Source organism: Moschus berezovskii, chromosome 15 (genome assembly GCF_049115385.1).
Source record: "Moschus berezovskii isolate FMDL1 chromosome 15, NW_MosBer_1.0, whole genome shotgun sequence".
Classification (NCBI taxonomy): Eukaryota; Metazoa; Chordata; class Mammalia; order Artiodactyla; family Moschidae; genus Moschus; species Moschus berezovskii.
Genome location: NC_142474.1, coordinates 64388026 through 64415274, shown reverse-complemented (window position 1 = coordinate 64415274; position 27249 = coordinate 64388026). Strand labels below are relative to the sequence as shown.

The 27249-nt window shown below is 37.2% G+C and overlaps 1 protein-coding gene across 2 annotated transcripts in view; it reads left to right on the top strand.

Moving 5' to 3' along the window:
* The window catches only part of MALRD1 (MAM and LDL receptor class A domain containing 1), a 596047-nt gene that overhangs the window by 91551 nt on the left and 477247 nt on the right, over positions 1 to 27249 (top strand). Inside the window, exons 14-15 of one of the 2 annotated variants that reach the window (XM_055428153.2) lie at positions 1079 to 1199; positions 3419 to 3517. In XM_055428153.2, coding sequence (XP_055284128.2) covers positions 1079 to 1199; positions 3419 to 3517 — 220 coding nt within the window. The remainder of the gene's footprint in view (positions 1 to 1078; positions 1200 to 3418; positions 3518 to 27249) is intronic. The other variant, XM_088844424.1, reaches the window with a different exon arrangement.

Below are 27249 nucleotides of genomic sequence, written 5' to 3'. Positions count from 1 at the left end.
ACTAGTAGTCCCGCTATGTGTTGTTAAGACTCTGCACTTTTTTCTTTTTTTTCTTTCTTCTTTTTTTTTTTTTAAAGATGGTGGAATAACAACACAATGTGAATGATTAACAAGAAAGAAAACAAATAATATCAGTCATTGTTTAGAAAGTTAGAATGAATTAAACTTAAGTAGATGCCTCCAAGTGCTTTAACATATGAATGTTATTAACTGTTGTAAGTGGTTTTTTGCCTCACTAAGTAGGTTTCCATATATGTATATATAACCTATATAAGTATTTAAATATTCTGATATGTAAATGAATCATTGCCTTCAGCACACACATTGTAAATTAACTCATATCTCAATTAAATTGAGTTGTAAACCAGGCAGTTGATTACCCCAAAGAGCTCATTTTAAATGCTTATAACTCTTAATGGCTCCAGTGGGAAGGTGGCCCTTCAGTTGTGATGAATGTTGTAACTTCTAATTGAAACAAGGTTACCTAGGATATTAAGGATGCATAAGGTACTGTCAAAGCAGTTATAACTTTATAAATTCCTAATTTGAATTTTCTGATCAAAACGATTTTCTAAAATTAGGTTGGAAGATTGGGACATACAAATGAGCTTCTCTACACAAAGAAATATGATTGTAATACATTTATTTTGTTAAAAAATGATTAAGGAAGATAGTTTAGGGCGTACAAACAAGGTTTATTCAACACTTCAAGAAACAGTCTCTAATTTGAAGAAATGCAAAATGGGGTGGAAGGCAAGAAGCTTTATAGGGTAAAGAATAAAAAATGAGGAAGAGATAAAACAGAAAATATTCAGTTGGTTGAGGCCTCATAGTCAACCTTGTTTGGGTTGAGAAGGAATAAGGAAATATAGAGCCCAGAACTGGCTTGAAGTTAGGATACTGACTGACTGAATATACTGTGTTTCTGGTCAAGGGGAGCATTTAAAGGCATGAAAATTACTTAAGTTTTGATTTGCTGTTATGGCACCCAGGGCAGGAATGGCTCCATCTTGGGCCTAGAAATTTTTTAAAAATGTTCATAGTATATTTCTAATAATTTATCTTTCTGTGATTTTAGTTAATTTTGGAAGCTACAGTTTTATCATCACATGCTACTGTTGCTCTGGATGACATCAGTGTGTCCCAGGAATGTGAAATTTCATGTAAGACACTGCCACGTACTAGTGCACAAAGCAAAGGTAGGTTTTTTTCTTTTTTTTTCTTATGGTTGTTGCAATTTTGAACATTGAAATGGTTTTCTTTGATATCAAAATATACAAATATATGTATACACTTTAAGTTTTTGATATGGACCATTTTCAAAATCTTTCTTGAATTTGTTACAATATTTTTCTGTTTTGGTTTTTGGCCGCAAGGCATGTGGGATCTTAGCTTCCTGACCAGGGATGAAACCCTCACCCCCTGCATGGGAAGGCAAAGTCAACCACTAGACCACCAGAAAAGTCCCTCAAAAAATAAAATATATTAGAATCCTTCATTAATATAGTTCACTAATACCAGGTGTGGATTATGTCACATGTCCATGAAAACTAAAACATTTCTTTTTCTTAAAAAAAAAAAAAAAGGTAAAAATATGGTCTATCACAGTCTAGGCCCGAGGCTATCCTCCAATAACATTGTACACTTGTGGCTAAAATTGTCACATACAGATTATTTAATTATAATAGTTATGAAAGAATTTTAAATATTTTCATGTTTAAAAATACCTCTGTAAAAATCAGTTGTATTTAATTTTGTTTGATACTTCAAGTGAATATGTAATTAAATTCATGTTTCAGAATCACTCAGGAGTTCAAAAAAAGTATTGTTTGGAAAAGTGACTTAAGGCCAAAGAATTTCAAACTTGACCCTAAAATTATGTGTTTAAATTCAAAACACTCTTTTCAAGAAATGGAGTTTGACTAATTCTTTGACTACATATTTTGAATTTCAATTGAGAGAAAGATGTACTGTCATAAAAATGGATCCCAAATAATAGAATAGGCATTTTTGAAAACCGCTCAGTAATATACAGGCTTCCCTGGTGGCTCAGTGGTGAAGAATTCACCTGCCAATGCAGGAGACTCAGGTTTGATCCCTGGGTGGGGAAGATCCCCTAGAGAAGGAAATGGCAATCCACTCCAGTATTCCTGTCTGGAAAAATCCCATGGAGAGAGGAGCCTAGGGGTCCATGGGGTCTTTGTGAGAGCATGTTGAAACGGGTATATATTGTGCCTGCAGTTACTTTGTTATTTTAACACTGGCTGATGTTTCTCTCTGACCACCGCTTTCCTCAGGTCTCACTTAAGAAACAAAAATGAATATTAAAAATGTTTCTGAAAATTGTCACACTTCATTTTACTAATCTCTTTACATGAAAAATGATTGCATGTGGACATCAGGCATATCATACATTCTGAAGTCTGTTTTCTTTTACGACATATTTAGTGAGAGAAGTTGCATTCTTAACAGGAGCTAAATGCATTAATCAAGGATGATATAGGAGAAACAATTTTAAATTGAGATCTGAGTTAAAGAACTTTTCATTAAAGATCCTTTATTAAAGGCATCTTTCACTGGTGAGGCTGTATATTCTATGTCCTAACTGTATTGTGTTAGCATGCTTTTACATTATTCAGCATGTGTGTCCTGAATTTACTTAAACCATTCTAAGCTGTGTGTAGAGTGTGTGTGTGTGTGTGTGTGTGTGTGTTGTGGGGGTTGATAGACATTACAGAATGCAAAGCAGCAGATTTAATGATTAATGACTTTTGGAGGGTTAACCAGAATTACCTTATTTATGTTAATTAATTAAACATTTTCCTTCTCCTAATTAAAGTCTGCATCACCAGAATTGGAATAGTAGGAAGGTATTAGAGTTGACATTGAGGGTGGTGTATTTGGAAGCATAAGTGGTTAGAAGTTTTAAATTATCAGTAAAATTAACCTTAGTAGAAGTCTCTGAGAATACTTGATCTCACTTACAGAGAATTCTCTTCATAAATTAACTCAAAACTCATTTATGTGTGCTTCAATTGGCATATCAGCTCAGTTGGTTAGAGCATAATTCTCATTAGGCCAAACTTACATGAATTATTCCTGAAAGACCAATGATTTTACACAAAGGAAAAAACTTTCTTACCATTTGTACAAATTTATCCAGTAGGCAATTATAAGATCTCTTTCATGGACTTTAGTATTTCTAACCAAGCAGGAGTTTAGGAATGGGAGTAGAAGGGGACTTGTCAAGTCCTACTTATGGTGAATTATGTTATATTAATGGCCAGAGATTTATTGAGACCCTATGCTTACCATCTTTAGCCCATTTAAAAACTAGTGTTCATGAAACAATTAGACATTCCATCTATTTGTTGGAAGAGAAAAAGATCTTTTATTCTCTCCATCTCTTAATTTGAAGCTGGACTTGTGCCACATGAGGACGCAGGCTGGACTTCATCCAGCAGGGTGTATGATTTCACATCTGACTGTCCAGATGGAGCAGAGGAAGCTAACTGTGGTGAGTGACAGAGTCCAGACTCACTCGACTAAGATCTGTGGGTACCTCTCTGAATGTAAAGTGCATGCTACTTAATTAACGAGGAATGTTTCTTTTTTTGTTATTAATATTTTAAAAATATTTTTATTGAGGTATGATTAATGTATAACATTATATTGATTTCAGACATACAGCACAATGCTCTGATATTTGAATATAATGCAAAATAACCATGAAAATAAGTCTAGTTATATCACCATACATAGTTATAAAATTTTTTCTTGTAATGAGAACTTTTATTAAAAAAAATATTCATTTGGCTGTACTGGATCTTAGTTGTAGCATATGGAATCTTCGTTGCCCTTAACTTTAAAAATTTACTCACTTAACAACTTTCAAATACACAATATAATATTAGTGATTATTATTACCATGCTATGCATTATTACGGAGAAGGCGACGGCAACCCACTCCAGTACTCTTGCCTGGAAAATCCCATGGGTGGAGGAGCCTGGTAGGCTATAGTCCATGGGGTCGCGAAGAGTCGGATATGACTCTTCACTTTCATTTTTCACTTTCATGTATTGGAGAAGGAAATGGCAGCCCACTCCAGTGTTCTTGCCTGCAGAATCCCAGAGACGGCGGAGCCTGGTGGGCTACTATCTATGGGGTCGCACAGAATTGGACACGACTGAAGTGACTTAGCAGCAGCAGCAGCATGCATTATTACATCCAGCATTACATTAAGTTTGTACCCTTTGATCCCCAGTTCCCTGTCTCTGGCCATCACCAATCTGTTCCCTGAACTAGGACCTTGGGTTTTTGTTGTCTGTTTGTTTTCTAGATTCCAAATGAAATCATATCGTATTTGTCTTTCTCTGTCAGACTCATTTCATTTAGCCTAATACCCTTAAGGTCTACCTGTGTTGTCACAAATGACAAAATTCCTTTCTAATTTATGGCTGACTATTATTCCATTGTGTCCATGTACCTCATTTTCTTCATTATTGTAGTGATGCTGCAGTGAACAGGGGGTGCATATATCTTATTGAGTTAGTGTTTTTGTTTTTTCAGATAAATCCAGGGCACCATCTGAGTGTCCTACACTTTTAACTCAGTTCTGACACTATCTACCCAGAGATGCCATTAAGTTCTACAGGTTAAGGCTCAGTCCTGCAAGACTGCCTCCCTCCTTCTACTGTACTTTGGATGATGGTCTCAAGTCCAGGTTGTTATTAATTGGCGGGCTCTAAATCAGGTTCCTTGGACTCCCTCCTTGGGTTTGATTAATTTGCTAGGGCAGCTCACAGAACTCAAAGAAACATTCTACTTACTAGATAACTGGTTTATTATAAGAGGATCTGACTCAGCAACAGTTCAATGGAAGAGACACAGTGTGGGGAGAAAGGATGAGGCGCTTCTGTGTCCTCTCTCAACACCTCCACATGTTCACCAACCTAGAAACTCTCCAGACTCCATCCTTTTCAGTTATCACGAAAGCTTCATTACATAGATATTAACATGATTGATTAAATCATCGGCCACCAATTCAACCTCCAGCCTATCTCCTCTCCTCAGTGGTCAGGGGTAGGACTGTTAATCACATATTTGGTTCCATTGGCAACCACCCTCCATCCTTAGGTTCACTCCAAAGTTGCCTAATTAACATGAGAATACACAGCTTTGTTATTCTCCATACTTAGGAATCCCTAGTGGCTTAGCCGTAAAGAATCCACGTGCAGTGCAGGAACCTCAGGAGATGCAGGTTTGATCCCTGGGTTGGGAAGATCCCTTGGGGAAGAGAATGGCAACTCACTCCAGTATTCCTGCCTGAAGAGTCCCCATGGACAGAGGAGCCTGGTGGGCTACAGTCCATAGGGTCACAAAGGGTTGGACAGGACTGAAGTGACTTAGCATGCATACATGCACACTTATGAAATTCCAAGGATTTTAGGAACTCTGAGCCAGAAACAGGGATGAACCTTTTGGATGTAATCCCTCTTGTTTATTTTTGCTTTTGTTGACTCAGCTTCTGGTGTCAAATCGAAAAAGCATTGCAAAGACTTTTGTCATGGAGCTTCTTACCTGTGTTTTCTTCTAGAACTTTTATGGTTTCAGGTCTTATGTTGAAGTTTGTAATCTATTTTGAGTTAATTTTTGTGTATGGTGTAAAGAGAGTGGCCCACTTTGGTTTTATTTTTATGTGGCTGTCCAGTGTTCCCAGCACCATTTATTGAAGAGACTATCTTTTCCCCATTGTTTATTTTTACCTTCTTTATTGAACATTAATTATCTATGGGTGGGTTTACTTTTGGGCTCTCTATTCTGTTCCATTGATCTATGTTTGTTTTTATGTGTGGCAATAACATAGTTTTAATTATGATACCTATGTAATATAATTTGAAATCAGGGTGTGAGATGCCTTTGTTCTTCTTTCTCAAGATTGCTTTGGGTATTTGGTGTCTCTTGTGGTTCCATAAAAATTTTAGGATGGTTTGTTCTATTTTTGTGAAAAATACCCCTGAAACTTTGTTAGGGATTGCATTAAATCTGTGGATTGCCTCGTGGGCAGGTAGCATGGACATTATTAATTCTTACAATTCATTGAACATAGAAAATTGTTCCATTTATTTGTGTCATCATCCATTTCTTTCATCAATGTTTTATAGATTTTAGTGTCCAGGGTTTTTACTCCCTTTGTTAAATTGATTCCCAAATACTTTGTGGTGTTTTTTTTTGGTGCAATTTTAAGTGTCAATCTTTTCATAATTTATCTCTCATAGTTCATTATTGATATATAGAAAGGCAATAGATTTCTGTATATTGTTTCTGTATTTTGCAGCTTTACCAATTCATTGATTGGTTCTAACAGAATTTTGGGGAATCTTTTATAATCATGTCATCTGAAAATAGTTTTATTTTTTTGTTTCTGATTTTGATTCTCTTTATTTTATTTTTCTTGGTAGATATTGTGACTAGGTCTTCCAATACTGTTAAATAAAAATGATAAGTGTAGGCATCTTTGTCCTGTACTTGATATTAGAGGAAAAATGTTCGGCTTTCATTGTAGATTATGATGTTGATTGTGGGCTTGTCATATATGGCTTTTTCTATGTTGAGCTACATTCTGTTAATACCCACTTCGTTGAGAGTTTTTATCATAAATGGATGTTGAATTTTGTCAGGTGTTTTTTCTGCATCTATAGAGATAATCATATGATTTTTATCCTTCATTCTGTTCACATGATGTATCACATTTGCTTCATTTTGTTATATGGTGTATTACATTTGTAAACACTGAAGCATCACTGCATTCCTGAAATGAATCCTTCTTGATCCTAGTGTTTGATCCTTTTAAGGTGCTCTTGAATTTGGTTTGCTAATATTTTTATTGAGGTGTTTGATGAAGATCTTTGTTCATCAGGAATATTGACCCCCTTTTTTTTTTCCCTTGTGGCATCCTTTTCTGATTTTGGTATTTGGGTAATGTTGGCCTGAAGGTGTATTTGGAAGTGTTCTTCCATTTGGAGAAATTTGCTGGGACGCTGTGGGCTAGATTTTGTTAACAGTTTAGTATTCAAGGAAGAAATTATCCACCAAGATACCTGCAAAACTCACTGAAGGGTGACTTAACTGCATTGTCTTACAAGGCTAGTGGTCATGGTTTAAGAACAAAAACAAAACAAAAGTACTTTGGAACCAAAAAGGGAAGCTCCTTGTTCTGCCATGCTTTGTGGCATTCTTTGCTCCTTACTAAGAAAGCCAACCATTGCACGAGCTATTGAAAAGAGAAATGTTTGTTTGCACAGTCCAGCTCTGTTATCTCAAAGCAGAGCAGAGAGGGTAGATTTGGAGCTCGGACACAATGTGATTATAATTGGCACACATTCCTAATGTTGTGTAGTTTGTAATTGGTGGAAGGCCATCTTACATCTTACATTACATTTGGGTAATCTGTTCCCCAAAAAACACATTCTTAACCACACATTTTGCAACCTTTCTGTCCTTTCAAGTTCATCATTAAATTGAAAATGATAGTTTCCAGAAATGAAAAGTTGCCTCCTTGATCAGTTTGAGCAATAGGAAATTTGAAGCCAGGGAAAGAATTTACTTTTGGAGGAGAAATCATGCTCTCAGGCCCCTAGGATGTCAAATGATATCTTAGGAATTCTGTCTAAAAGTTTTAAAAGATTAATATCCTTTAAAAAAGAAAGAAGGAAACCTTAATCTTTTCCCTTTAGAAATTTTTTTTTAATCACATTACATTTCATAAATCGGAAATGTACTAAATTTCTTTCCATTCCAATTGTGTTTCAGGGATTTAAAAGACTTATAGACACAAAAAGAGGATGGGGATCCTTATTTGGCATTGAATCCATGATTATAGTGAATTGAGTTAAAAAATAAGCAAATGAACTTCAGTTCTCTAAAATCTTTGTCTTTATTTCTTTGCTTGTCCCTCTCCTCCCCACCCCTGCAAAGCTGATTTTATCCTGATGAATCTGTTTTGTCATACAAATGCTAATTCTTCAACCCATTTTTATGAATTCATACATTAAAGATTCCAGCAGTGAGTTGAGTCGAAGTAAAGGCACAGTAAAGAATTTAGAGTAAAAGCAGGCATCTTTTGTCTTCTTTGCAGCAAAAAAGAGAAGAAAGCACAGTGATTTTAGGCTGACAGTCTAGCAGTGAACTGACTTGTCAGTTTTCTCATAGAAAGCTTAATTGCTTTAAAAAAAAAAAAAGATTTTCTGTAAGGAGGAAAAGATGATACCATACTCAGGGTTTCTACACATAAAAATAAATTCTCTGTAAAAAGAACATTGCCCCTCTAGGGTTTCAAATATGAATATCTAAATGCAATTTATTCTAATTTTCACAACTATCTCAGACCTAATTTGAGTTGTTTTTCTTTGTAATAAGAATGATCATGACTTACCTCAAAAGAGTTGTTAAACTTACTATGATTTAGGTATTCTGTGTCTCTAAAATATCTTTGAACTTTTTAGGAAAAAAATTAGCAAATGTAATTTTTAAGCAATTTTGGTAAAAGACATAGTTTATCAGATAGATGAGAAAGCCTGTATTTTTTTAAACAACTCTTTGTGTTTTAAAGGTATTATAATATTCCCAAACATCATTTTCTAAGCACTTGTATTTCTGTCTAAAAACTGGTTGGTAGAAAATGCATATGTGTTTTTTCTAAAAATAGATCTACACAATTTCTCATTTTCATTTTTCACAGGAAAAAACACATACAGCAGTACTTGGTTTGAATTCAATAAAGTCCAAGCAAAGGCAGGTTGAGCAGAAAAGGAAAGAGTAATTTACTATTTTTCTGATTTGACTTTTCAAACTTAAATACTGGCTGTTTATTTTTCCCAAACTACTGTGTCTGCTAAATATAAAAATTTATGTGTTAAACACTGGTGTTTCTACACTGACAGTAAGGTAGAGGCTAAGTGATTTTATGTGTTGATGCTTTGGAGGCCATCTCCATGTATTTTTGCTAATGTTTTACCTTCCACTGGGCTTCCCTGATGGCTCATATGGTCAAGAATCCACCTGAATGTAGGAGACCCAGGTTTGATCCCCGGGTTGGGAAGGTCCCCAGGAGAAGGGAATGACTACCCACCCAGTATTCTTGCCTGGAGAACGCCATGGACAGAGGAGCCTGATGGGCTACAGTCCATGAGTTCTCAAAGAGTTGGACATGACTGAGCCACTGACATTTTGATTCATTTCACTTTACCTTCCAAAAGCAATTTTTGTATTCTGCAGTGAGACAAAATTTTCATGACACAATAGCATTGTGAGAAAGCTTGAATTTTCCATATCTATGTTTCTTTTGCTCTCTATTTGTTGAGAATGTGTGTATGTTTGTGTCTGTGTGTGTGAGAGAGATCTAATGAAGGTTCTGTTTTTACTGCTTATGTTCTAAAAAAAAATGTTTTTTGAGAAGGCATTTTTTGGTGAGATTGAACATATATAAACTTAATTATAGAATTAAAGGCTTCCTAAAATGTACTTTTCTGTGTAACCACAAATTGTTTTTTGTTTTAATGAAAGATGGGAAAATAATCTATTTCTTATTTTCTATCTAATGCTGTTTTCTAAGGCCTGACTGCCAGGGGGAAAAAGGGTCTCCAAATAAAACTAAATTTGCTAATTATTTAGCATCTTGCTTTGAATGTATGTCAATCTACACGTTTTTGTAGAAAGAAGGCTATCTTGCTATCTTTTTTCTTACTGAACTGGGTTTTCTTTCTCTTCATATTGTCCTCCACGATTTAGACACTGTTTTCCACTACAAAAAAAAAAAAAAAAATCTCCCTAGACAGAGCTAACTGTAAAAGACTAGAATGGGAAGTTGTTTCTGGTGAAGGCTCGTCATTTCTGTGACATAAAACTAAGAAGCTGAGAAAAAAATCCATTCATTCTAATTTGTGGAGCCTTTGATCACTGAGGGAAAAAAAAAGAAAATTATTTCTGTAGATGAGTAAAATCTGGTAAATAACCCATGATGATTTGATCAATCTTTGCTGTGGATAATTACGTTGTTAGACTACAGAAATTCAGGACAGTAGGGATAAAATAATAAAATAGGTAATGCAGTAGACAGTGAATTTTCTCAGTTGAAAATATTTTTGAGAATGCTAATCTATGTATTTAATAGGAAAGTCTTTTTCTATGATTATTTAAGATTAAATTTCAATAAATTACATTATTAAGAGTATCTATGGAGATGGGAATCCCAGACCACCTGACCTGCCTCTTGAGAAACCTGTATGCAGGTCAGGAAGCAACAGTTAGAACTGGACATGGAACAACAGACTGGTTCCAAATAGGAAAAGGAGTACGTCAAGGTTGTATATTGTCACCCTGCTTATTTAACTTATATGCAGAGTACATCATGAGGAATGCTGGGCTGGAAGAAGCACAAGCTGGAATCAAGATTGCCGGGAGAAATATCAATAACCTCAGATATGCAGATGACACCACCCTTATGGCAGAAAGTGAAGAGGAACTCAAAGGCCTCTTGATGAAAGTGAAAGAGGAGAGTGAAAAAGTTGGCTTGAAGCTCAACATTCAGAAAACGAAGATCATGGCATCTGGTCCCATGACTTCATGGGAAATAGATGGGGAAACAGTGGAAACAGTGTCACACTATATTTTTTTGGGCTCCAAAATCACTTCGGATGCTGATTGCAGCCATGAAATTAAAAGACCCTTACTCCTTGGAAGGAAAGTTATGACCATCCTAGACAGCATATTAAAAAGCAGAGACATTACTTTGCCAACAAAGGTCCGTCTAGTCAAGGCTATGGTTTTTCCCGTGGTCATGTATGGATGTGAGAGTTGGACTGTGAAGAAAGCTGAGCACCGAAGAATTGATGCTTTTGAACTGTGGTGCTGGAGAAGACTCTTGAGAGTCCCTTGGACTGCAAGGAAATCCAACCAGTCCATTCTAAAGGAGATCAATCCTGGGTGTTCATTGGAAGGACTGATGCTAAAGCTGAAACTGCAATACTTTGGCCACCTCATGCGAAGAGTTGACTCACTGGAAAAGACTCTGATGCTAGGAGGGATTGAGGGTAGGAGGAGACGGGGACAGCAGAGAATGAGATGGCTGGATGGCATCACCGACTCGATGGACATGATTTTGAGTGAACTCCGGGAGTTGGTGATGGACAGGGAGGCCTGGTGTGCAGTGGTTCATGGGGTTGCAAACAGTCAGACACGACTAAGCGACTGAACTGAACTGAACTGATGGAAAGATTTTGTGTGCATCATTGTGTTGAGCTCTGTTCGGTTTAGTTGCTCAGTCATGTCCGACTTTTGCAACCCCATGAACTGCAGCACACCAGGTTTCTCTGTCCATTACCAACTCCTGGAGTTTACTCAAACTCACATCCATCGAGTAGCTGATGCCATCCAACCATTTCATCCTCTGTCGTACTCTTCTCCTCCAGTCTTCAATGTTTCCTAGCATCAGGGTCTTTTCCAATCAGTCAGTTCTTCACATCAGGTAGCCAAAGTATTGGAGCTTCAGCATCAGCCCTTCCAATGAATATTCAGGACTGATTTCCTTTAGGAGGGACTGGTTGGATCTCCTTGCTGTCCAAGGCACTCTCATGAGTCTTCTCCAGCACCACAGTTCAAAGCATCAATTCTTCGGTGCTCAGTTTTCTTTATGGTCCAGCTCTCACATCTATACATGACTACTGGAAAAACCAGAAACTTTGACTATATGGACCCTCATCGGCAAAGTAATGTCTTTACTTTTCAGTATGCTAAGTTTGTCACAGCTTTTCCTCCAAGGAGCAAGCATCTTTTAATTTCATGGCTGCAGTCACCATCTGCAGTGATTTTGGAGCCCAAGAAAATAAAGTCTGTCTCTGTTTCCATTGTTTACCCATCTATTTGCCATGAAATGATGGGACCAGATATCATTATCTTAGGTTGTTGAATGTTGAGTTTTAAGCCAACTTTTTCACTCTCTTCTTTCACTTTCATCAAGGGGAACTTGGATTTTATTTTTCAGCATGATCATTGTTCTTCACTCTGAAAATCATAAGCTAGAAGTATGAGTGGCATTATTTTTGCTTGAGTACCCCAACTACTTCAGTCCTTCTCTTTAGTTTCACACCTGCCAAAGTTGTCCAATTAGTTTCTATTTTCAGGTTAGTGATGGTTGTGATGAGAAATATAAGGGGATTTAATCATCCTCTCCTGTTGAACACTAGATTTGCTTAGCAGTCCCGGTCTCCTTGCCTTGAAGAACTTTACCACTGCAGATAGTGAAGTTATCATTTTCTTCCAGGGTTGATAGAAAACCCTTTCTTTGAGGTTTAGACTTAAACATAGATTTAAAGATGGTATGATAATAATATAAATTCTGTTACACACTTCTCGCGCACTTATTTTGTTCCTGACATTGTTTAAAATGAATTTATATGTATTAAATAGTTTATAGCTAAGAAAAATAAGGCACACAGAATGAATGTCATGGCTCTTCCTATGGTTTTGGTCATGCAGTTAGTTCAGTAGAGACAGAGGTGTAAGTGAAAAACGGATCTTGGGATTGATTTTTATTTCACCTACTGAGTCTTCAGCGTGCTTAAATCTGTAAAGTTCTCAAAGAATGTAAACCTTTTTACCCCCATGGGCATTTATAAGAAAGGCATTAAAATAGGTTGGTATTTCCAGTGACTGTATTTTAAGACTGTTCGAGCATTTCCAACACTTTGTTAGGTTTGTATGGTAGACATAGGAGTTTTTACTTTAGGGAAAAGCAATCTCGTGAGAAAATCTAGACATGTGTGCATAAAAGAAGTCATGATAATCTATTGCCAGTCAAGCCTGGTTAATAATGATAATAAACAGTGGTTGTACTTAATATCTGCTAAACGAAATGTGTGTAGAGTATGTAGAGATGTTAATATATTTGCTCTGCTGTGAGTAGCACACAGAATTCAACACAGTAAAATAGTCATAACACCATGATCACATTGGGTTTATTAAAGGCATGCAAGCATTCTTAAATATATGCAAATCAACCAATGTGATACACCATATTAACTAATTGAAAGATAAAGACCATATGATAATCTCAATAGATGCAGAAAAAACCTTTTGACAGAATTCAACACCCATTTATGATTAAAAAACTCTTCAAAAAAAGAGCATCAAAGGAACCTACCTCAACATAATAAAGGCCCTATATGATAAAAAAAAGTGAAGTCGCTCAGTCGTGTCCAACTCTTTGCGACCCAACTCTTTGCGACTCTTTGTAGCCCACCAGTCTTCTCCATCCATGGAATTTTCTAGGCAAGAGTACTGGAGTGGGTTGCCATTTCCTTCTCCAGGGGATCTTCCCAACCCAGGGATCGAACCCGGGTCTCCTGCCTTGCAGGCAGACACTTTACCATCTGAGCCACCAGGGAATCCCAAATATATGATCAACCCACACGAAATGTTATTCTCAACGGTGAAAACTTGAAACCTTTCCCTGTAAGATCAGGAACAAGACAAGGGTGCCCACTCTCACTGCTATTATTCAACATAGTTTTGGAAGTTCTAGCTGTGGCAATCAGAGAAGAGAAAGAAATGAAAGGATCCAGATTGGAAAAGAAGTAAAACTCTCACTGTTTGTAGATGACATGATACTATACATACAAAACCCTAAAGATATCTTCAGAAAATTACTAGAGCTAATCATTGAATTTACAGACTGGCAAGATACAAAATGAATACAGAGAAATCACTTGTATTCCTATAACCTAACAATTAAATATCAGAGAGAGAAATCAAGGAATCAATCCCATTTACCATTGTAACAAAAGGAATAAAATACCAAGGAATAAACCTACCTAAGCAGTCAAGGCTATGGTTTTTCGCATGGTCATGTATGGATGTGAGAGTTGAACTGTGAAGAAAGCTGATCGCCAAGAATTGATGCTTTTGAACTGTGGTGCTGGAGAAGACTCTTGAGAGTCTCTTGGACTGCAAGGAGATCCAACCAGTTCATTCTAAAGGAATTCAATCCTGGTTGTTCATTGCAGGGACTGATGCTAAAGCTGAAACTCCAATACTTTGGCCACCTCATGTGACGAGTTGACTCACTGGAAGACTCTGATGCTGGGAAAGATTGGGGGCGGGAGGAGAAGGGGACGACAGAGAATGAGATGGCTGGATGGCATCACTGACTCGATGGACATGAGTTTGAATGAACTCCGGGAGTTGGTGATGGACAGGGAGGCCTGGCGTGCTGTGATTCACGGGGTGGCAAAGAGTCGGACACGACTGAGTGACTGAACTGAACTGAAGGATAGAAAAGAGCTGTATACAGAGAACTATAAGACACCTATGAAAGAAATCAAAGATGACATAAACAGATGGAGAGATATTCCATGTTCCTGGGTTAGGAAGAATCAATATTGTGAAAATAACTGTACTACCAAATGCAATCTATAGATTCAGTGCAGTCCTTACCAAATTACCAATGGAATGTTTCACAGAACTAGAACAAAAAATCTCACAATTAATATGGAAACACAAAAGACCCCAAATAGCCAAAGCAATTTTGAGAAAGAAGAATGGAGGTGGAGGAATCCACTTTTCTGACTTCAGACTATACTATAAGGCTATAGTCATCAAGAGAGAGTGGTCTTGACACAAAAACAGAAACAAAGACCAATGGAACAAGATAGAAAGCCCAGAGATAAACCCATGCATCTATGGATACCCTATTTTTGACAGAGGAGTAAGAATATACAATGAAGCAAAGATAGTCTCTTCAGTAAGTGCTTCTGGGAAACTGGATAGCTACTGTAAAAGAATGAAATTAGGACACTTTGTAACACCACACACAAAGATAAACTCAGAATGGATTAAAGACCTAAATATAAGACCAGAGACTATAAAACTCAGAGGAAAACATGGGCAGAACACTCTATGATGTGAATTACAGCGAGATCCTCTATGACCCACCTCCTACAGTAGTGGAAATAAAAGCAAAAATAAACAAATGAAACCTAATAAAAGCTTTTGCACAGCAAAGGAAACTATAAGTAAGGTGAAAAGACAACCCTCAGAATGGGAAAAAATAATAACAAATGAAACAACTGACAAAGGATTAACTTTAAGAGTATACAAGCAGCTCATACAAATTGGTACCAGAAAAACAGCCCAATAGAAAAGTGGGCAAGAGACCTAAACAGACATTTCTCCAAAGAAGACATAGCTAATAAACACTTGAAAAGATAATCAATGTCACTCATTATTAGAGAAATGCAAATCAAAACTACAATGAGATATCACCTCATACCAGTCTGAATGGCCATCAAAAAATCTACAAACAATAAATGTGGGAGAGGGTATGGAGAAAAGGGAATGCACTGTTGGTGGGAATGCAAATTGATATAGCCACTGTGGTGAAGAGTATAGAGATTCTGACCAGAATCTAGAATGGAATCTAGAAAGATGGTACTGATGAACCTATTTGCAGAGCAGCAATGGACATGAGTTTGAGTGAACTCCGGAAGTTGGTGATGGACAGGGAGGCCTGGCGTGCTGTGATTCATGGGGTCGCAAAGAGTCGGACACGACTGAGCGACTGAACTGAACTGAACTGAATGGAGACACAAACATTGATAACAGACTTACAGACACAGCTGGTGGAGGAGAGGAAGGAGAGGGTGGAGGGTATGGAGAGAGTAACAAGGAAACATACATTACCATATGTAAAATAGATAGCCAATGGGAATTTGCTGTATGACTCAGGGAACTCAAACCAGGGCTCCGAAACAACATAGAGGGGTAGCTGGGGAGGGAGGCGGGAGAGATGTTCAAGTGGGAGGACACATGGGTAAATCTATGGCTGATTTATGTTGATGTTTGTAATTCATGTTGTGTTGGTAGATACCAACACAATACTGTAAAGCAATTATCCTTCAATTAAAAATAAATTTAAAAAATAGATGAAAATATACATAAAAATGTAATGAATAGAAAAAGCTGGTTTTGCTCCATAGACAATAAGGGTGGACTAGGATAGGCATGCGGAGAAGGCAATGGCAAGCCACTCCAGTACTCTTGCCTAGAAAATCCCATGGATGGAGGAGCCTGGTGGGCTGCAGTCCGTGGGGTCACTAAGGGTTGGACACGACTGAGCTACTTCACTTTCACTTTTCACTTTCACACATTGGAGAAGGAAATGGCAACCCACTCCAGTGTTCTTGCCTGGAGAATCCCAGGGACGGGGGAGCCTGGTGGGCTTCCATCTATGGGGTCGCACAGAGTAGGACACGACTGAAGTGACTTAGCAGAAGCAGCAGAACAGGCATGAATCAGATTCTAAAATGAGAAGCTTGTGGGGAAAGTTTAATGAAAAGTTTGAGAAAAGACATATCTCGACTTCAGTTGAAAATTCCATACAGCACAGGTGAAGTTCACTGGAAGCACAGTTTGCATTGGTGTAATCAAATTGTTGATAAAAGTAGAGTGAAGCAAATTAGCTGGGAAAGTTTTTACCCGGGACATTAGTGTTGTAATATTGGACTAGAGGAGTGGATACTTTGGGAGAGTGCCTGAAGAGTGGATAATAGTAGGAAGCAGGTGTCATATAACATTTGTTGTCCTCAGGGTTAGTTCATGTATTCAATAAATATTTATCAAGCACTGTACTTGATTTAACAGCTGTTTACAGGGTGAACAAGACACATGTATCTCCTACCTTCTTAGGGATTACGGTCTAGTGGGGAGACCTATATTACACTAATATAGTCATGATTGTAATTCTGATGAGAAGTATGTAAGGGTTAGAGTGAAAGTTATAGATTGACTCAAAGTTATAGATTGGCCCTATTCTTAAGAAAAGTGCGATTGTGCGGTAGTTTGAGCATTCTTTGGCATTGCCTTTTTTTGGGACAATTGAACTCATCTCACATGCTAGTAAAGTCACGCTCAAAATTCTCCAAGCCAGGCATCAGCAAAACGTGAACCATGAACTTCCAAATGTTCAAGCTGGTTTTAGAAAAGGCAGAGGACCCAGAGATCAAATTGCCAACATCCTCTGGATCATGGAAAAAGCAAGAGAGTTCCAGGAAAACATCTATTTCGGCTTCATTGACTATGCCAAAGCCTTAGACTGTGTGGATCACAATAAACTGGAAAATTGTGGAAGAGATGGGAATACCAGACCACTTGACCTGCCTCCTGAGAAACCTGTATGCAGGTCAGGAAGCAGCAGTTAGAACTGGACATGGAACAACAGACTGGTTCCAAATAGGAAAAGGAGTACATCAAGGTTGTATATTGTCACCCTGCTTATTTAACTTATATGCAGAGTACATCATGAGAAACGCTGGACTGGAAGAAACACAAGCTGGAATCAAGATTTCTGGGAGAAATATCAATAACCTCAGATATGCAGATGACACCACCCTTATGGCAGAAAGTGAAGAGGAACTCAAAAGCCTCTTGATGAAAGTGAAAGAGGAGAGTGAAAAAGTTGGCTTGAAGCTCAACTTTCAGAAAATGAAGATCATGACATCTGGTCCCATCACTTCATGGGAAATAGATGGGGAAACAGTGTAAACGGTGTCAGACTTTATTTTTTGGGGCTCCAAAATCACTGTGGATGTTGATTGCAGCCATGAAATTAAAAGACGCTTACTCCTTGGAAGGAAAGTTATGACCAACCTAGATAGCATATTAAAAAGCAGAGACATTACTTTGCCAACCAAGGTCCGTCTAGTCAAGGCTATGGTTTTTCCCGTGGTCATGTATGGATGTGAGAGTTGGACTGTGAAGAAAGCTGATCGCTGAAGAATTGATGCTTTTGAACTGTGGTGTTGGAGAAGACTCTTGAGAGTCCCTTGGACTGCAAGGAAATCCAACCAGTCCATTCTAAAGGAGATCAATGCTGTGTGTTCATTGGAAGGACTGATGCTAAAGCTGAAACTCCAATACTTTGGCCACCTCATGTGAAGCGTTGACTCACTGGAAAAGACTCTGATGCTGGGAGGGATTGTGGGCAGGAGGAGAAGGGGATGACAGAGGATGATGTGGCTGGATGGCATCACTGACTCGATGGACATGAATTTGAGTGTACTCCAGGAGTTGGTGATGGACAAGGAGGCCTGGGTGCTGTGATTCATGGGGCCGCAAAGAGTCGGACACGACTGAGTGACTGAACTGAACTGAACTGATTCTTAAGATACCAGAATTTTTTCTTAGTTCACTAGCCTTTTTTAAAAATTAAAATAAAAATTTTAGAACAATTTTAAGTGCACAGCACAACTGAGAAGGTACAGAGAGTCTCTATAGAACCCCTACCCCCAATACATGCATAACCCCTACCATTATCAGCATCACCCACCAGGATGGGATATTTTTTTTACAGTTGGTGAACCTACACTGACACATCATAATCATTCAAAGTCCACAATATACCTCATGGTTCACTCTTGGTGTTGTGCATTGTATGGGTTTGGACAAATATGTAAATACATATATCCATCATTACAATATCATGCAAAATATTTTCACTGCCCTAAAATATCCTCTGTGCTCTGCTGCTCCATCCCTCACCTGCTCCCAACCGTGGGCAAACACTGATCCGTTCATTGTTTCCATAGTGTTTATTGCCTTTGCTGTAAGGTCAGGTAGTTGGGTTCATATGCTTTATAGCCATTTCACATTGGCTTATTTTATTTAGTAATATGCATTTAAGGTTTTTTCGTGTCTTTCTAGTGCATTACTTTTTTTGTGTTGATTAATATTCCATATGAAGAAAGCAACTAGAAACATCTCTGTGCAGGATTTTGTGTGGACATACATTTTGGTTCCTTTTTGGGTAAATACCAAGGAACATGACCACTGGATTATATGTAAGGTTGTGTTTAATTTTCTAAGAAACTGACAAACTGTCTTCCAAAGTGGCTGTACCATTTCACATACTCACCAGCAATGAATGCGAGTTCCTGTTGCTCCACGGTCTCACCAACATTTGTTGTCATCAGTGTTCCAGATTTTGACCATTTTAATAGTTGTATGGTGGTGTCTCAGTGTTGTTTAATTTGCATTTCTTTGATGATGTACAAACGTGGAGCATCTTTTCATATGCTTATTTGCCAGCTGTGTATCTTCTTTGGTGGGGTGTTTTCAAGTCTTTGGATTATTTTTTAATCAGGTAGTTTATTTTCTTATTGTTGAGTGTTAAGTTTTTTTAATTTTGGATGAGAGTCCTTTATCAGCTGTGTCTTTCATAAATATTTTCTCCCAGTCTGTGGTTTGTCTTCTCATTCTTTTCATGACATTGTCTTTTTAAATTTTAATTGAAGTATAGTTGACTTACAGTATTATATTAGTTTCGGGTATACAACATGTAATTCTATATTTTATAGTTTATGCACTATACAAAGTTATGATATTACCGACTTTATATTCCCTGTACTGTATATTACATACCTGTGACTTATAAGTCAAACACAGAAAGACAAATACTGTATGTTGACATTGTCTTTTGCAGAGCAGAAAATTTTAATTTTAATGAAGTCTAGCTTATTAATTATTTATTTCGCAGCTTTTGCTTTGGTGTTGTACCTAAAAAGTCTTTGCCATACCCAAGGTCATTTAAATTTTCTTCTAAGTTAACTTCTAGGAGTTTTATAGTTTTACATTTTGCATTTAGGATTGTGATCCATTTGAAGTTAATTTTTGTGAAGGGTATAAGGTCTGTGTCTTGTCTTCCCTGCATTGGAAGGTGAAGTCTTAAACCACTGGACTGCCAGGGGCATCCCTGAATTTTGGTAGAATGGAAAATGGGTGTCGTATGTAATACTTATCAGTTTTTACCTGGAATCACAGGATATAGAGTGAGTAAGACAGAGAAGTAAGATTGAAGGAGATCATTGTTGTCTGTAGTTTGGATAGTTCTGGCATTAACAAGAGGACAGTGAGTTGAAGAAATAATTATTGAATAATTTTATTGACATAATAAAGTAATTGAAACTTTGATATTGCATAGAATTTACTGGGGAGAGAGTATAGGCTAAGAGCCAGTGTTTTTAACTGAAAATCTGGCATGGTGACACCACTTGAGGTTTTCCATTCCAGATGAAGTATGATGTTTAATTACATCTCCTTTGAGAGGCAATTAAATATAATTATAAGTAAGATGAAAAAAAGGGTCAAATAGAACCTAAAGAGAGAGACACAATTAGGGAACTCTGACAAAGGAGAAACCTAGTTAAAAAAAAATTAGGAGTGATTTTTTAGGAGTGGATGGACTAATAAGTGGGCTTGTATTAGGGGGTCCCAACTAAGTATGTCTAACTCAGTAATAGAATCAAGAATATGGGGGAAAATAAGAAATGAGAAAAAAATTATTTCTGGAAAAAGGAAGGTCACCACTGATGTTTTTAACAGGTGCATTTTGAGTGCCTGGTCTATGCCAGGCATATAGATCCCACAGTAAGTAAAACAGACAGATATCCCTCTCTTCTTGGAACTTGCTTCCACGTAGGGGAGAGACTGAAACTATGATAAATGAGCAGAGTGCATACTATTTTAGAAGGGGTATATGTTATAAGAAATAGAGCGGTGTAAAGGCAATCAGGTAATGATGGAGGGGAGGACTTTGCAATTTTAAATAGGATTGTCATAGTAGTTCTCAAGGACAAGGTGGTTTAAAGCAGACTGAAGAAGGGAAGGGAAATAAACTGAGAATATCTCAGAGAAAAGATTTTCAGGCAGAAAGCAAGAACAAAGGGATTGAGACAGGAGTCTATGTGATGAGTTTGAGCAATAGCAAATGATCTGTTTGGCTGGAAGAGAGTGATTATAAGAAAAAAAGTAAGGGCTTCCCTGGGGGCTCAGGTAAAGAATCTGCCTGCCAGTGCAGGAGACACAAGTTCGATCCCCGATCAGGAAAGATCCCACATTCCTTGAAGCAACTAAGGCTGTGCATCAGAACTACTGAACTTGTGCTCTAGAGCCTGGGAGCTGCAACTGCTGAACCCAAGGGCCCCAACTACAGAAGCCTGGGCACCCTTGAGCCCATTCTCTGCAGCAAGAGAAACCACCTCAATGAGAAGCCCTTGCACCACAACTAGAGAGCGGACCCCACTTGACACAGCTAGAGAAAAGCCCATACAGAAACAGAAGCCCATCACAGCCAAAAACAAATAAAATTCTAAAAAGAAAATAAAGGATTTCCTTTAACGAAAGATAAAAATAATAGTAAATGAGGCCAGAGAAATAAACAAATGATCTAAAGCTGTGCTTCTCAACCTTGACTGCATTTGAGAAGTATTGAAAGAAAGAAATTAAAAGTCACTTAGTCGTGTCCAACTCTGCAACCCTATGGACTGTAGCCCACCAGGCTCCTCTGTCCATGGGATTCTCTAAGCAAGAATATTAGAGTGAGTTGCCATTTCCTCCTCCAGGGGATCTTCCCTACCCAGCGAATGATCTCGCCAGCAGTGCAAGCAGTTTCTTTACCGTCTGGGCCACCAGGAAGGCAATGAGAAGTATTGGGTTGGCCAAAAGTTCCTTTGGGTTTTTCCATAACATCTCATGGAAAAACCTGAATGAACTTTTTGCCCATTCCAATATCTAGAGAGCTTCTAAAGCTCTAGATGCCATGGCCAATTAACATTGCAGTCACTGGAGGTGCAACCCAGGCGTTAGCAATTTTAAAGCTCCCTATATGATTTTTAATATGCAACCAAGTTTGAATGCCATTCAGGGTCATTCTAAGGTCACTGGCTTTAAATGAGTGAGATGGGGAGCCATTGTGGCACTCTGCAGAGAGGCCTTCCAGGAACTGACTTAATAGAATCACTATGCTTAATATTTTGAGAACAGACAGGAGGGTACTAATGCCCATCCATCATAGAAGACGAGTTCAGTTCAGTTTAGTCGCTCATTCGTGTCCGGCTCTTTGCAACCCCATGGACTGCAGCACACCAGGCTTCCCTGTCCAGCACCAACTCCCGGAGTTTACTCAAACTCATGTCCTTTGAGGCGGTGATGCCATCCAACCATCTCATCCTCTGTCATCCCCTTCTCCTCCTGCCTTCAGTCTTTCCCAGCATTAGGGTCTTTTCCAATGAGTCAGTTTTTTACATCAGGTGGCCAAAGTATTGGAGTTTCAGCTTCAGCAGCAGTCCTTCCAATGAATACTCAGGACTGATTTAATTTAGGATAGACTGGTTGGATCTCCTTGCAGTCCAAAGGACTCTCGTGAGTCTCCTCCAACACCACCGTTCAGAAGCATCAATTCTTTGGTGCTCAGCTTTCTTTATAGTCCAACGCTCACATCCATACATGACTAAAGGAAAAACCATCAGAGAATACCACGAAATCCCTGTAACAAAGTTGTGTTGATCAATACTTGCAGAACAAGGAAAATGGTTTACTGTGGGGACCTGTGGGGCATTTTAGCAGGAGTGTTAGGAGGAACTTGTTAATGGATTTAGACTTGTGCTGTATAATTTGTGGTAGGGTTCAAGGAAGTAGGAATCCCCTCTGGACAGATCAACAACTAAAAATACAAATCAAGTAAAAGGCAAGGGTAAAATTCCACCTTGGCTTATCTGTTTTTAAAGCTCGTGCTCTCTCTGTGGCAGAACATGTATAGAGCAGATTTCTAAAACACCATTTTGGAAATCAGAACTTCACATTTTTGCTCAAAAGATGATGAGTTCCATTATAAAGAAAATATTCTGTGTTTAGTTTTCAGTTTAAAAGGAAAAGCATAGTTCAACTTTTTCTCATCTCGTTTCTTCAATTAATCATATACATACATGTTAGAAGACTCTATCCATACTTCTGTTTTCAGAACCATTGATATTCTTTAATAAAACCATTTTAGTAAGAGAATAAAGCTTTGAGATGACACTTTTAAACAATTAAATTTTATTACCAATTTTAGACTGTTGTGTCTATGGGTATTTTTAATGGATATGTTTCCTTTTTCATTTTAGTTTACTACTGAATTTTTTTTAAATTTATTTCAATTGGAGGCTAATTACTTTACATTATTGTATTGGTTTTGCCATACAGTGACATGAATCTGCCCCAGGTGTACATATGTTCCCCATCTTGAACCCCACTCCCACCTCCCTCCCCATCCCATCCCTCTGGTTCATCCCAGTACACCAGCCCTGAGCATCCTGTATCGTGCATTGAACTTGGACTGGCGATTCGTTTCACATATGATAATATACATGTTTCAATGCCATTCTTCCAAATCATCCCACCCTCGCCCTCTCCCACAGAGTCCAAAAGACTGTTCTATACATCTGTGTCTCTTTTGCCGTCTCGTATACAGGGTTATCATTATCATCTTTCTAAATTCCATATATGCGTTAGTATACTGTGTTGGTTTTTTTCTTTCTGGCTTACTTCACTCTGTATAATAGGCTCCAGTTTCATCCACCTCATTAGAACTGATTCAAGTGTATTCTTTTTAATTGCTGAGTAATACTCCATTATGTAAATTTACTACTGAAATTTTTAGTCATTTGTGAATAACATTCTTATTCTTAACTCTCTTTAAAACTTGAATGAGGTTAACTGAATCTTAGGATAACCATGTCTTAGACTAGCTCCATCTTAAGTAATAATTCAAGATCACAAAGCCTTACCAGAAATATAATCAAAGAGAACTCCCTACCTTTTATTGAGTAAGAGCAAAGATTCTGCTTCATCACATTTCCATGGAAAAATGTCTAATAACCTCTCATTTTGTGCTGCTTCCATAGAGCAAGAATAAGCCATGCACAGACATGTAATAAACTCATTATGTTCATCTCCCTAACCTGAACTTATGAGAAACAATTTTTGAGATAATAATCACATTGAATGACTACTCTAGTAATATAAAGACAGAAAATATGATTTGTAAAAAGGCTTTACCCCAAGAGTAGGCAGAAATGAATGATGACTTTTTTTTAAAGGGTTAACTTTTTTTTCTATCCTGTTAGATTTTTATGTGTATCTTCTTTGTATAGGTATTGTATTTCTTTCCTCCGACTAACCTAATGATTTCAGATATTTTGTATTTCTTGAGAAGAGCCCAATTATCTGTGGCGCTAATAAGCTCAGGTTATTTCATTAACACTTATAGGGTTTTTTCATTTACCCAAGATATCCTGTTCCTCAGTCACTTCTGAGACACTTATATTATTATTTTATCCATTTTAAGATGCAAGGCAAGTCCAGTTTTATTAATAGTCTCCTATCAGTATCATGTCTTAATGATGCCTTTTTCTTACATGATTCTAGGCTTACCTTGCAAGTTATTTTATTCCTAAATCCTGTTTCCTTGTTAAAATGATATTTTTGATTATTTGGTGGGATAGTCTTGACCTCTCAGAATTCCCTGTGGGACTTAAAACATTTCTAAGGCTTTCTCATCCTTAGGGATAAATGAATTAGTAACTCCGGAGCTCAAGCTTTAGGACAAATCTCCAATCAAAAAACATATTGACATTAATAATTTGTTGATTTTAAAAGAATACCAAAGGTTCAAATTTAACTTTTTTCTGGTATTTCCATATTTCCTTATTATTTTTCTTTCCCAAACAAAAATGAAAGACTATTTATAACTAAGTTTGACCATATTTCCATTTCTGACTTAGTAGCCTATGAATGTATTTAATAGTAGAAGCCATTGCAACACCTGTTAATAAAGTATTTTAGAAGCTATATAGAAACAAATTTATTAAATTTAAATATTGACATAAGATACACAAAGTAGACTGGAAGGTTTTTAGATGAATATGCCATCTATTTATCACATATCAATATGTACCTTGTATATACATTTAAATATACACATAAATTTTCTTTGTTTCTTTCAAAAACAATTTGACATCAGGAAAAATAACTTTTCCCCATTCCCCAAAGAAAATTCTACCAGAGCATATGTGCCTCTGCTGCTGCTGCTGCTGCTGCTAAGTCGCTTCAGTCGTGTCCGACTCTGTGTGACCCCATAGACGGCAGCCCACCAGGCTCCCCCGTCCCTGGGATACTGTATAAATATTTTAATACAGTTGTCCCCCTTCATCAGTGGTTTCCCTTTCTGTGGTTTCAGTTACTTATGGTCAGCTATGATCTGAAAGTATTAAATGGATAATTCCAAAATAAACAATTCATAGTTTTGAATTGCATGCTGTTCTGAGCAGCATGATGAAATCTCCCACCATCTTGCTCTGTCCTGCCTTGGACGTGAACCATCCCTTTGTTCACTGTATCCTGCCCTTAGTATCATCTTGGTTATCAAGTTGACTATCACAGTATGACAGTGCTTTTGTTCAGCTAACTCTTAATTTCACTTACTAATGGCCCCAAAACACAAGAGTAGTCATTCTGTTCATTTGGAGTATGCCATATGGAAGCTGTAAAGTGTTTCCTTTAAGTGAAAAGTTGAAAATTCTTGACTTAATAAAGAAAAACATCTGGAAGTTGACATTGCTGAGATCTACAGTAAGAAGGAAATACATGAAATTGTGAAGTAGGATAAAAATTAGTTCTAATTTGCTGTTGCATCTCAAACTACAAAATTTAATAGCCACAGTGCATGATAAATGCTCACCTAATATGGCCAAGGAATTAAATTTGTTCAGTAAGATATTTTGAGACAGAGGCCATATTCACATATTTTTATTGTAGTATATTATTCTAATTTTTGTATATAGTTATTGCTCTTGCTATGCCTAATTGATAAATTAAACTTTATCATTGGTATGTGCAGGAAGAAAACATACTATATGTAGAGTTCATTACTATCTGCCAGTTTCAGGCATTCCCTAAGGGTCTACTGTATTTGATATTATTACATAAAATTTGTTCTAAAGTACTGTTTTAAAAAGTGGAAATAAAAAATTCTAGAACTTCTGTTTCTAGTTATGGTAGATTAATTTGGGACACCCTTGAGAACAACTAGAAATCTAATCAGAAAGATGTTTATAAACCTACTTGAATGCATTGAAGATGTAAAAAGGAAGGGACAAATTAAGTGACCAGTGAGAAGAAAGACCTTGATAACTGAACCTGGTGTTTAGTACCACTTCATATGCCAGCATGGAACTGGTAGTTGAGAATCAGAGTATAGAACTTTGGAAGCCTTGTTAGGCAAGGGAACAAGTTGGAGTCTAGGCTTAGTATACTAAATATGGGTTGGTAAACTCCACAGTTTTGTTTGCAGTGCCTAAAATCTGTATCGAAGAGATCTGTGTGAACTGCAAGGTGTGGTTCCTCAGAGTCTCAAACCCAGTTCCAAATACCCTAAATCTCTGAAGTTAGTTTTGTGTCATCCTCAAATATTATTTACTCTTCATACCCACAAAAGCAAACATAAATCTCATTGGAGAAAGGTAATATCTTAGGTCCCAAATTATTTTACCTTTTATTATATGCAGTGTCAAGCACTAAGACACCAATGAGGTGAGGCCACACGAAAGAAAAAGCACAATTAAAACCAAAACCAAACAAAAATCCCTCCAGATAAAGCAGTTATCAGACACTGAATTGAAAAGAATTATCTTTTATATGCTCAAAGTTTAAAAAAAAGCTGAAAATTTGAGGAGATACTTAGAAGATATAAAAAAGAACTAAATGAAATTTCTAAATTCCAACAATAGAATAATCAAAATTCATAACTCATCAATGGTTTATCAGCATACTATACACAGCTAATGAGATAAGGGAATTAGACTTTAGATCAGGAGAAAAAGTGAAGTAAAATGTAATAAAATAATTGAAACTACAGAAAAAGAAAAATAAAAGAATAAGCATGGTAGAGCAGTGAGCATTTCTAGTGTTTTATATTTGGAGTCCCAGAAAAAGAAAAAAACAAGACTGACAGTGTTTATAGAGAGTTTAGCTAAGCATTTTCAAACTGAAAAGGATACAAAACCATATTTCAAGAAGCCCTATGGGCATGAAAACAATAAAAATGAAAACCATGTGGGGACATCATGGTGAAATTGCTAAAAATCTATAACAAAGTGAAACATTTTTAAAACAGCTGGAAAAAAGTATAAATCACTGTCAAAGAATGACTATTAGACTTTTGTAATGGAAACAGTGGAAACCAGGAGAAAATGGAAAGTTATCACCAGAGTGTTGGGAGAAATCAACCATTAGTCTCTACTCAGTACATGAGTTTTCTGTTGTCAGATAACTAACTACCACAAACTTAGTTTCTTAAGGCAACTTTTATTATCTCTTAGTTC